Source organism: Camelus dromedarius, chromosome 10 (assembly GCF_036321535.1).
Source record: "Camelus dromedarius isolate mCamDro1 chromosome 10, mCamDro1.pat, whole genome shotgun sequence".
Taxonomy (NCBI): Eukaryota; Metazoa; Chordata; class Mammalia; order Artiodactyla; family Camelidae; genus Camelus; species Camelus dromedarius.
Window position 1 is genome coordinate 4,698,201 of NC_087445.1, and position 12,087 is coordinate 4,710,287.

General features: G+C 48.0%; 1 protein-coding gene across 3 annotated transcripts in view; it reads left to right on the plus strand.

Moving 5' to 3' along the window:
- The window catches only part of GOLM1 (golgi membrane protein 1), a 65,727-nt gene that overhangs the window by 5,229 nt on the left and 48,411 nt on the right, over window positions 1-12,087 (plus strand). For 2 of the 3 annotated variants that reach the window (XM_064490114.1, XM_064490115.1), the window contains exon 2: window positions 10,402-10,551. In XM_064490114.1, coding sequence (XP_064346184.1) covers window positions 10,423-10,551 — 129 coding nt within the window. In that variant the 5' untranslated portion in view covers window positions 10,402-10,422. Of the gene's footprint in view, window positions 1-199; window positions 314-10,401; window positions 10,552-12,087 lie in introns of those variants that run through there. The other variant, XM_031447174.2, reaches the window with a different exon arrangement.

Consider the following 12,087-nt stretch of genomic DNA (forward strand, 5'->3'; position numbering starts at 1 on the left):
AGGGGGCGTGACGTGGGTTTTCCGGCTCCCGCCGAAGGGCGCGCGCGCCGTGCGGCCGGGCGTCCGGGCGCGGCCCCGGTCTCGCAGCCTCGCGCTCGCGGCGCCGCCTCCGCCCCGCGCCGCCGGCGCTGCCCGGGGGCGGGGACTCGCCGCTGCGGAGGCCGGAGACGCGTCGGCGCTGGACGCGGCGCGGGGCGCGGGGCGCGGAGCTAGCGGGAGCGGGAGCGCGAGGCCGGCGGCGGCGGCGGCGGCGGCGGGAGAGCGGCTCGGGCGGCCTGGGAGCGGGGCCCGCTGCGCGGAGCTGCGGGAGGAGGTGAGTGGGCGGCGCGCGTGTGCGGTGCGCCCTCCGGCCGCCTGGCCTCCTTCCTGCTCCTTGTCCCTCTTCGGCTCCGGGCCCGCGCCCGCGCCCAGGCACCCGGCGCTGGGCTCCGGAGACACCCCGCGGCTTGCGCCCGGGCCGCTGCCTCTTACCGGAGTCGGCTCGGGGCCGGCTCCGCACCTCCCCGCGCCGGAGTCTCCTTCCCGGGCCGCCCCGACCTCCTGGGCTCGCTCTCCTGGGCTCTCCTCCGTCGCTGGGCTCCCCTGCGGAGGCCAGTCTGGGGCGATGCAGGGCCTTTTTGTTCTTAGCTGTGTCACGCGCGTCGGCATCCGAAGTCAAAAGCGTGCAGCCCCAAAGCCGCGCTAGCGCTAGTGCCATGTGTGCCGGCGGGATTGGCACGCGGCCAGGCGGGGCGGCACGTCGTTTCCCCGTCCGCCCTGGGCGCGCTCGGGCCGCCGCGGTGCCCACGTTGGCAGCGGTCGCGTCCTGGCAGGTGACCGGGAACTTGACGCCAGAGCTCCTCGGAAGCCGGTCTCAGGGATGCTGCGGGTTTCCTCCTACACCTGTGTTTCCCACCTTGGGCGGTGTGGAGGAGCCACAGAACTTTTGCTCTGTTGTAAAAATTCCCTCCTGGGTTTACATGCTCTATATTTCGCACCCTATTTAATATTGTAAATAATTTTGGGGGGTAAAACAAAATTGATGAATGTTATTTAGCGGAATTTATGAATCTTTATATTCGGCATGTCATGATGCTAATCATTGTCACATGTCCCGTTTCCACATTTGCAAAACCAAACTTGTGTGGTTTTGAGATTTCCTTTGTCTGTTGGGATCTCCAAGACCCAGTAGCCTTAGATTATGCTGATGTTGACGGACCTTCCTAGGGGCATATGAAGATGTCCAGTCGCCTGATGAAATATTGACCAGCTCTCGAGAGGCGCTGTTTAGCTCATGCATCACATCGACTCGAATTTGGGGCAGTTTTAGTATTTCTGAATTTTTTGTAGCATGAGACCCGGGGAGCAGTGGCATCTCTTGTCGGTCCTTGTGGGTCTCCCAGGGCATCCTTTTCTCCTCCTGTGAAGGTTAAGCTAAATTTATGCCATTTGGAAAAATAATTTTTACTTTATTTGTACATGGAAACCAGTAACTTGCTAAAACTTGCTGTTCTTAGGTCAGAACTCAATTTTTAAGGGGTCAGTGGTCAAAAGACTTTGAATTCTTAGGATGTTTAAAGAGAATAGGTTAATTCTTCAAGGTATATTTTATTCTCCTGTGGAGAGAGATCATTTTTTTTCCTCCATTGGTTTTGCTCAAAAATGAAAGACCAAGGATGAAGGAATGCGGGGGTACGGGGGAGGGGCCAGATTTCCGGGGTGGGATATGGCTGTTAGGAGGTAAGGATGCCACCTGCTTCTTAATTGCTGGCTCTAGGTCCAGTTGTTGATAGGTGATGAAAAGATTTTGCATTTTTATTGTTTAGTTTTGTTTGTTTTTGAGGGATGGGGCAGAAACAGCAGTGAAGATGGTTGACCAAGTTAGGCACAGGGCTGCCTTCCCCCCGTAGGGAGGTAACTACTGACCGTACTGAAGATCCTTTGACAGTGAGGCTGGCTTTCTGTATCTGAAGCACAAAGGGTAGCTGGGCAGAGCCTGGGAAAACTGCCTCCGTGGGGAAGAGTTGGAATGGTGCAGGGTTGCTCCAAGCAGGCCATGTTGGACAGGGAACAGGATCCCATGATGGGCAGTTTAGTGAAAGGCAGCCTGTTGTGTCCCTGAAGACCAGCCCTGCTGCTGAACAGGCCTGGGGAGGCAGGGACAGGGATGAGGCCGTGCCTGGGGCTTTAATTCATTTGTATTACTGTTATTATTTGTTTTTCTTTAGAAAAAAGTAAGTTGCCTTAGGGAAAAAAAATTTTTTTTAATGACCAAACATGGCAAATATCTGTTTAAAAAAAAAAAAGCACTTTTTTTGATTAAAAAAACTTGGTTAAAATTATTTTCTAAACATTTGCCGAAATAGAAGGAATGATACTGACACGCTCTTGCCTTCACCTCAGCAGAGTGTGAATGGCCTTTCACTTGCTCCTGCAAGACAGTCCTAGGTCGTGGTCGTTTTATTTTCTAGCCTTTTTTAAGTTACTGATGAAATTACATTGAAAGAGAGACTTGGCTTGAAGTTTAAGGGTTATTTCCTGAATTCCCAGAGAGTCTGTTTTCCTTCACAAAGAAGTTTCCCACACTTTCAGGGGGAAAAAAAAAAAAGCATGCCTTCTCAGGTTTTTACAGTATTTTGATCTTATTTTTCTCCAGGGCTGCATTAATAGAACTTCCCCTAGCCAAGATTTTGAAGATTAGTGAGTGCCTGACAGGAGGAACATATATGTAAAAGTACTATATAATATGACTGTAGTGAAACATACTGTAGTTTGCTGTGGTTTCCAGGCCTTTTTGCTCATTCTCGTTAAAATTTTTTGAACACCTAAAACCAATACAGTGTTGTATGTTAATTGTATCTTAATTGAGACCAGTTTTTAGCACTCCTCTGTATGTGTGTTACTTATTTATAAATTATACACCTGTGTGATCATTGTTTTTGTATCTCAAGACCCAGTATACACTTAGGGTTGGAGTCATTGTTAATGACGGTGAAGGTGAAACCCTATTTCAAATACTCCTTGAATTTTGAGTATTTTGGGCCTGGTTCTTGTCAGGTCTGAGTACCTCATCGTGGTTTTTACTTCGTGATGGGGCTCAGGTGAAGCAGACTCAGGGTGGGCAGCGCACGCCTTCCCAGCCTTGGGCTTGTGTTTGTATTAGCATAACTTTAATTTGTGGTTTTTATAGGACTCTTAAAAACTTCATATACCATCTGTGCGGTTTAGTTTGGTTGTAATTTGTCAACCTACTTCACTGTGCAGTTGCCCGTGTCAAAGGAACACCTCTGGGGCTGGCAACAGGTGACTCCAAGGCAGAGGGTCTTTGTGAGGGTGTAGTCAGTTCCTGCTCTATTAGTGTTTTGTGACAGTGTGATTAGTACAGTGTAAAATGATTAGTATATACATAATATGGAAGTTGTCCTAAGTAATATTTATATAACTGAAACATAGTTGCTATTCTACTCTTTGGATAAGATAAATGTAACTTCTAGGGTTTCTTCCCCAACCCAGGTGGGGCATCTCATATACCTTCTGGGACATGTGCGCCCTGCTGGTAGACAGCTGGTCTCACTTCAGCCTCTGATAGTTCTTTCATTTGGTTCTCAGAAGAACCTGTGAAGGCAGGTATAATTGATCTCAGCGGCTCCCCTCTTTTTTTTTTTTTTTTTTTTTTTTTGAATGAGTAAACTGAAACTTTAAAATCTGAGACTTTAAAAGGTTAATACCACAGAAGTCCCTCTCAGTGAAGTATTTACTTGGTGGCAAGTCTGTCCTCTCGTGTAATTTTCACACCAGCCTCGGGAGACACACCCCAAGGTTATCCCTTAGCCGATGAGCCCAGGAGGTTGGGAGGAGATGAGGCACTGCCCCACCACCCAGTCGGAAACGGGTCCTCCTACTGCCCTGCATCCCCTCGTTACCTGCCCAGGGTCAGGATGGGGACCTGAGTCATATTCATGTCCTCAGTGGTGGGGTCTAGTACAGAGCAGAGCCATGGAGTGTGTCTGAATGAGTTCGGTTTCTCTACTTCATAATACATACATATGGTATCATTGTTTTGTTTAGGGGAAACTATAAAATACTATGACTTAATCTGGTAATGCTGGAAATACAGCTTCAAAACTTGCTAATGTTGCCATTGTATATCTTCCTAACATCTTAATTTTTTTGTTACTTTTTGGCTTTTTGTATTAAAAATAGACTCATTGAGGAAAAAAAAAGATGTAAAAAATGAAAGCTCATTCCTTCTCTTCCTCTACACATCCTCTCCCTTACTACAACCTGTGTGTATCATTTGCTGTATGTTTTCTATGGATGGGAGAATATATTGATTTATTGAGTACTTAAAAAATTTGTTTCAACAAAAATGGGATCATATGATGATTACTGTTTTGTAACTTTTTCAACGTAACAGTTTGTATTTTGATCATCTGTTGTTCCGTAACAAATCATCTCCAACCTTAAAACCATCATTTTATTGGTCGTGATTTTGTGGGTGGGCTGGGCTACATACAGTCTGTCGAGGCTCTGTTGGGCTGGGACTTCAAGATAGCTCATTTGCTATTACCAGTTTTAAAAAGTGTTGCCTTGATGGATTCTTGGACAAAATTTTGATATACTAATGACACTAATACTGGTGTCAGTGCTGTTAGAACTGGTCTAGACCTTCATTTCTTGCTCTCTGTCATATCTGTGTAGCAGATGGGTGGTTCCTCTGTTTTCTGTGTCAGAGATGGAGGGTCCTGTGCAAGCTGTGCTGCTCTGGAATTAGTGATCACTTCCTTCTGATGGAGGAAGAGAGATCTTTGTCCATCAATATCTGAAGAGTGACTTTGATTGAGATGCCCAAGGGGAGAAAAGAACCTAGACTGAGAAGCTACTTTAAATGGAATCCATTTACCTCTTAGGGAAGTAAAAAGAAACCTTATTTCCCTCGGACACACAGTAGTAGATAAGTTTAGGAGAAACATTTGCAACTTCAGATAGGAGATGTGAGACAACAGCAGAATAAAACCAAAGGCCAGAGCCTGAGAAACAGCTGGGGGGAGAAAACCCAGACTCAACCCTCAAATGGTAGAGAAATACAAATATTTCTTCAAAGGTAAACAAGGCACCCTTTCCAACATGCTTTTCTGCCGCTTGAAAAATAAATGAGCGCAGCCAGAGCAAGATTCACTTGTCAGACTTGTCCAGTGAGCTCTCGAGAGGACAGCGGTTCTCAGTGTTGACCTTCGTCATCAGCTTTTAAACACACACCCTGAGTCTTGGACTTGGTGCGTCTGGGGAAGGGGAGGGGGGACAGAACACTTGCATTTCTGACATCCCCCAGGCGGTGCTGGTGCTGCTGGCTCAGGGTCTGCAGTTTGAGGACCACTGAGCTCCAGCGGGGGTCGGCAAGCCATTTCTGTCAAGGGCCGGGTGATAGTTTAGGTTTGTGGGCCCCGCGGGCGGTGTCCCAGCGGCTCAGTTCTTGCAGCCTGACAGCTGTGGGCAATGCGTGAATGAATGGGCCTGGCTGTGTCCTGATAAACATTTGTTTTTGGACACTCAAATTTTAATTTCATGTGCTTTTCATATGGCATGAAAGACTATTTTAATTTTTTCAACCATTAAGAAGCAAAATCTAAGCTTACAGGCAGTGTACAGAAACAGGTGGCTGGCAGGATTTTGCCAACTCCTGAACTAGAGGAGTAATTTGGGAACGCCTCCAAGCTGTAATCTTGGCATCCATAGGGGAGGTGGCCTTTCTTCAGAAAATCAAGTGCTGGGAAAAAAACACAGTGGGATTTGGTTCTCCTTCCTCATTATCACTCACCCATCTCACTTTTTGGTATTTCCACTGCATGACACTAAATATGCACATTAATTTTTAAAGCTTTTTCTTTTTTTTTAAAAAGATTTTTATTGAATATAATTAGTCTAACATTTTATTAATTTCAGGTGTATGAAGTAATGATTCAATATATGTTTATGTTGTGAAATGCTCACCGCAGTCCGTCACCATGCATAGTTAACAAGACGTTTTTCTTGTTACGTGAAATTTTAAGGTCTACTCGCGTAGCAGTTTTCAAGTATACAATATCATATTGTTAACTATAGTTACCACATTGTTAAAAGTTTTTTCTTTCTAAACTTTCAGAACAAGAAAAATAGAGGGTAGGGAAAGTGAAAGGAGAATCAACTTCCTGGTAAAAAAAATTTTTTTTTAATTGAAGTAACTGATTCACAACGTGTTAATCCTAGTGTAACCTAGTAAGTTTTTAAAGCAATTTAAGGAGAATGCAATGGACTTGTCATTTAACCCTGATGGTTTAGAGCAGGAGTTGACAAACTTTCCCTAGGTGGCCGGATAGTAAATACTCCAACTGGCTTAATCTTCATAATAACCCTTCATGCTAGCCCCCGCCTCAACTCTTCAACTCTGCTTTATAGCCAGAGAGGCGCTGTGGGCGATGCTTCAGGGGCCGGGCGTGGCTGTGTTCAGCGAAACCCCTTTTACAAAACAGGCCACCAACGGCCCATGGGCCTTCGTATGCTGACCCGTCTCTTGGAGACATTATTACAATAGGGTAGAATGTTTTTTAAACCCTCAAAAATAATGTTGGTGACTGAGCCATTCAGAGACCCTGACATCCTCTGGTCTGTTTGCTCCTGGTGGTGGCTTCTGAACTCGGTGCCGAGCCTTCCTGGGGGACTCCTTCCTCTGAGATGGAATCAAGGTGCGGCTCCCCCACCCCACTGTTTGGAGAAGCTGTATTGTTTCTGCAGTGATGACATTGGTCAGACAAGCTAATCTGATTTGATTGCTCGTATATATTTGCCTGTATAATTAAAAACCTCTGTGTGAAAAGTGAGGCAATGAAAAGCTTATTTAACTAGGAGGCTCAAGTTCATGCATTTGGCCGGTTGTCCGTTTTCATATGTATGCTCTGTTTTTTTTAAACAAAGTAATCTCTTAAAAATTTTTCTTATAAGCAAACAATAATTTTAACCAGCAGACTGAAACTTTTTAAATTAAGCCAGTAGAAAGAATCTGCAGTTCTATTATGACTTTTCCAGTTTTTTTTTCCAGTTTCCAATGGACTTTTAATGCAGACACGCATCACTTTTTTTTCACTCCATTGAAGCCTGGGATCTCAGAGTTTAGCTAATTTAGGTTAGTTTTTTTTTTTTCAGTATGTCAGGTGACTACAATCAAATACCAGGTGAAACACACTCTGAAGCCTAAATTATGACTATTTATCTGACATGGCCTGTCTCCCATGCACTTCCATCTCCCCCCCCCGCCCCCCGCTGGTCCACATAAACTCCAAGGTGGAGGAGGGAGAGCATTTGAAATATTTGACAGCTGTGAACTCTGGCTCTGAGTTCCTGCCCTCTGTTTTGGTCAGGCTTGCCATTCCCCACCTGTGTCTGTCCCTGCATTCTCATTAGCAGTGTCCCTGCAGCCCTAGACATCCGAGGTGAGGCGTGTGGCAGGCCCTCCCTCCTCGTGGCCGCCTCCTTACCTGGCAGCCCTCTGTCCCAGGGAGCCCAGGCGGTCCTAACCGCGCCCTCTGGGCGGCTGCACACCCACCCGGCCGGCCCCGCGCTGGGTCCCAGCGAGGGCCTGCTGACCCTGTGCTCCCACTCAGCTTCCTGGAGGCTCTCCTTTACTTACTGTGGTCCTGATCTGGTCTGTCTGCTGCTGCAGTGGCGTCCGTGAGTCAGTCCAGGTGGTGGTGGTTTCTGCTGCTCCAGCTGACAGCAGAGTCAAGAGGGGGAACGGAGATGGCTGGTTCCTATAAAGGAAGAGGATTGAAGGAAGAAAACATTCATCACCTTTTCCTTAGAAAACAAGGGAAAGACATCTTTCCATCTCTAATAGCGATAGTTGACATTTATCAAGCAATTCCTCTGTGCCAGATGTGGTTGTGAGCACTGCTCGTATCTTTGCTCATAATAACCCTCTGGGGAAGACAGTGAGGTGCATATGGGTCCTGTGGCTTCTAAGATGTGGAGCCAGGATCTGACACTGGCCATCGGCTTCCAGAGTTTGTTCTCCTAACGCTGCCCTGAGCTTCCTGGTGCTGGCGCAGCGCTTGTCCCACACTTGTGGCTCATTAGGTTTTTTTATTGACTGGTTTTTATTGACGCTTACTTAAATGAGAATTGAGTTACATTGCAGAGTTACAGTATACCCACGCTGGCTTACATCTGCCGGAATGACAGGTCAGGTGAGGGTCCATCTAATAAGTTTGTTGTTAGGGAATTAAGTGGATGACAAAGATGGCCTTTCAAAGCACTCATTAAAAATAGGTTTTTCACTGAAAGGTGCTGAAAGATCTGGCTGGCCTTTACAAAAAAGAGGAAAGTTGTGTTCTTTGTATTTCCTTACTCCTTACATCAAAAAGGAGTTTCAAGTGGATGAAAGTTTTAAATATAAACCATAAAGTATGAAACCATGGATGTGCTGAGAGGAGGTGCGGGTAAACGCACGTCTAAACTTAGAGTAGGAAGTGTCTTTCTAAAGATAAACAAAACCCAGAGGCCATAAAAGAAGAGTGACAAGGTTAGGTTATTTTAAAAACACCAGCAACAACCAAAAACTAGGGGCAGAAAGTTTCATAGAGAAAGGAGGAGTGGCCCCACTTGTTGGTAACTTAAGAAGCGTCCCCGGTGATTTTCACCCCCTTGGAGGGCTGAGAGCAGCTGGGACAGAGGACACTTCCCGGCCATTGGAGTGGGAAGAGGGGGACTTTTAATTTTACTTTTTTTTAATGTGTGTTTTTTTCTCATATTTGTGCTCTTATATTTTAGAAAGTTACAAGCAATAAAAAAGGCTGATCAAAATCAAACCTGGCGAGGTGGTGGAGACACATTTTCAGCAGATCTATAGAATGTTCTAGAAGTTTAGTATTTCTGAGCATTAGTCTCCGTTAGTGTGTACGGTGCTTGCTGACCTCAGCTGGTAGTTGAATTTAAAACTTTCTTTCATCCTAAGAGCCCAGAAGCTGGTGAGCAAGGCACCGGCAGAAGCCAGACTGAGCCCTCGGGTCTATGCATAGGAATTCTGGGGGTGCTTGGGTTTAGGTGATTGGATTGAGATTGAACTAGATCACTCGCTTATCCCCATCTCGGCTCCCACACTCGTGCCTGCAGAGAGAGGACGTCTCCCAGGGACACACCTGGCTAGAAGGACCGTAGGTGAGAGTGGCTGTCCCGTCTCCTGTGTTCTCCCTCGAAGCTCACCCAAAGCTGAGTCCTTGGTGGTCCTTCTTCCCCCTCCTCCCTGTTTCCCTCACCTTCTCTTCCACCTCCTGCATTGCTGGCCACACCTGGCATACAAGCACACCTGTTCCCAGAGAGACTGTTTATTGTGTGCGCTGCCCTCCCTCTGATAAGGTCCTGTTTGGTCTGGCTCAGCAGAAGCCATTTGGAAAAGTCAACTTCCCTTGTCCTTGCTGACAGACACCTGGATCCAGCCACACCTGGTTTGTGGTTGAAGCCCCAGAGCACGACATAGCTCCTTTCCTGGAAGCCGTGTTTGTGTGTCTTTGAAGAAGCTCGATGCTCCCTGCAGCTCTTGAAGCGCCTCCCTAACTCTGTCCCTGCACAGATGCGGCTCGGAGGTGAGAGGGCAGTGTCCGGAGGAAGCCGGCTGGATGCCTCATTTCTGCCGCAGGGCCCCACCCCTCCCGACTTCACCCACCTCCAGGAGGCTTTCCAGCTTTGCTCAAGAAACACTGAAATTTGGGGGAGGGGGGTGTAGCTCAGTGGTAGAGCGCATGCTTAGCATGCATGAGGTCCTGGGTTCAATCCCCAGTACTTCCTCGAAGAATAAATAAGTAAACCTAATTACTTCCACCCACCAAAAAAAAAAAAAAAAAAAAAAAAAACAAAAAACACACCACACTTAAATTGGGTGTCACTGGCAGGTCTGTCAAAGGGTGAAAAACCTCCGTTGTTAGGAATCAGATCAAAGTCTCCCTTGGGGAGCAGTGAGAGATGGAGTCTTTCTAGTGTGGTGTGGAAGCCCTGGTATTTGCTGTTGCTGCTTGCAGAGATGATGATTTCTCAGACTACTGGGGAGGTAGGGGCTATGACTATCCCCATTTTACAGACGAGCGAACTGAAGCAGAAGAGAACCTGTGGCTTGCCCGAGGTCTCCGGCCTGTGTGTGACGGGTTTCTGGGACGGGGGCTCGCTCCTGCAAGCCTGGCCCGGGGGTCTGGCCGCACTGCGCAGGGCGCACGTCCCTGGGCTCTGTGGGTGCTACTTACATGGTCTTCTCCACCGACAGGTTCACATCTCAAAGAGAACCTGCCACGCCGTCTGGGGGCAGGGTGCCTTCCTGTTGGTTGCGATGGTGGGTGTGGCATGCCCGGGGGTTGGTAAATGCTGTACTGAGGCCTGTCTGTGTGTGTGTTTATTCTGCAGATTCTCAGCCCGGCCTTTGAGATGATGGGACTAGGAAATGGGCGTCGGAGCATGAAGTCGCCGCCCCTCCTGCTGGCGGCCCTGGTGGCCTGTGTCATCGTCCTGGGCTTCAACTACTGGATCGCCAGCTCCCGGAGCATGGATCTCCAGGTGTTCTGTTGGTCTTGTTTGTGAGGATGTCATAGAGTATTTAAAGTTGCTGGGTGGTGGGGTCGGGGGTGGTGTCTGAGGAGTTTGCTGTTTATGGCCACTAAAGGCGGTGTGCGCACTGTAATGCAAGTTCGAGGCTCTGCGTGGCCCCACACCCAGCCCTGGGCCTGACTCCACACCGGCTCTGCTCTTGGGCTGGAGAGGACCCCTGGTGACTTCCTAGGATTAAAGCTGGGCCACCCCCTCTGCTTTTCCTGTGAGTTAACAATTTTCGTTTGAGCCTTTTAGGCTGGTTCTGGGAAGACAGCTTGCTTAAGTACAATGCCCACAACCCTGGTCCTGGGTTCTGGTCCTCCAGCCCACACTTGATAGCAGAGAGTGATGTTGGAAATGTATTTGGATAATGGGTGTGAGAAATGTGTTTTTAGCGGGGTGGGTACAGCTCAGTGGTAGAGTGCGTGCTTAGCATACCCCAGGGCCTGGGTTCAATCCCCAGTACCTCCACTTAAAAACAACAATAACAGGAAAACCCAAACCCAAAAGAAATGTTTTAGAGGTACCAATCTTTGTCACCATCATTTACTGGTAATGACAGTTTTAGTGTTCCCATTTTTGGCTGCCTGGCATGGGTCTGGCAGTGCTGCGCAGGACGGGGGCTCTCCTTGACCTCACCCTTGACAGGCGCCGTCTTCCTGACTAGGCCTCCATCTTGGTCCCCCATCCTGGTTTTGGCCTGCCCAGCTCGGCTTAGCAAAGAGTCCTGCTGACTCCTCCCTCCACCCCCGATGTCTGAGCAAGCTCCTTGTCCCTGGTGTCTCTTGTCGTTGATGCCTTGCCTTTAGCAAGACTCCCCCTGCCCTCTTAGTACCTTCCCCGCACTGACCCCTCCCTCTGCTTGTTGGCTGTATGTCCTCAGCTGTCGTTGCTGCGCTCAGAGTTGAGAACAGTTTGACTGTTCTGACCCCTGTTGCAGTCGACTTGAATGAGGTTTTCCTTACCCCTTTCACGAGTGTCAAAACGACTCTCGTTGGAGAGTACGTTGCATACATCATCTTTTGTACACAGACTGTCAGGCTGGGGCTTAGTGTTCCCCATTTCACAGGTGGGCAGACTGAGGCACAGAGAGGTTACGTCTGGGGGGAGCTGGGGTTCCCACCCAGTCTTTGTAACGGCAGGGCCTCAGCCATGGAAGTGCACCCTGTCACAGTGCTCCATCCTCCTCTCTGGCTTCCCTGCCCACTGTGTAGTGTCTGAGCTTTCCCTGAGCCCTGAATGTGTGTCCAGAAATTGTGTCTTATAAACAGTGGTTAAGTGCTCTGTTACGAGGAAACGGAACTAAATATTTGAGCACCAGCTCACGTCAGGTGTTTGTAGCGAAGGCATTTTATGTACAGGCACACCTTGGTGATACGGTGGTTCCAGACGCCGCAGTAAAGCAAATGCGCAATAGAGTGAGTCACATGGTTTTTAAAATTGTTTTCCTAGGGCATAAAAAGTTACATTTCCACTATACTGTCGTCTGTTATGTGTTCAGTA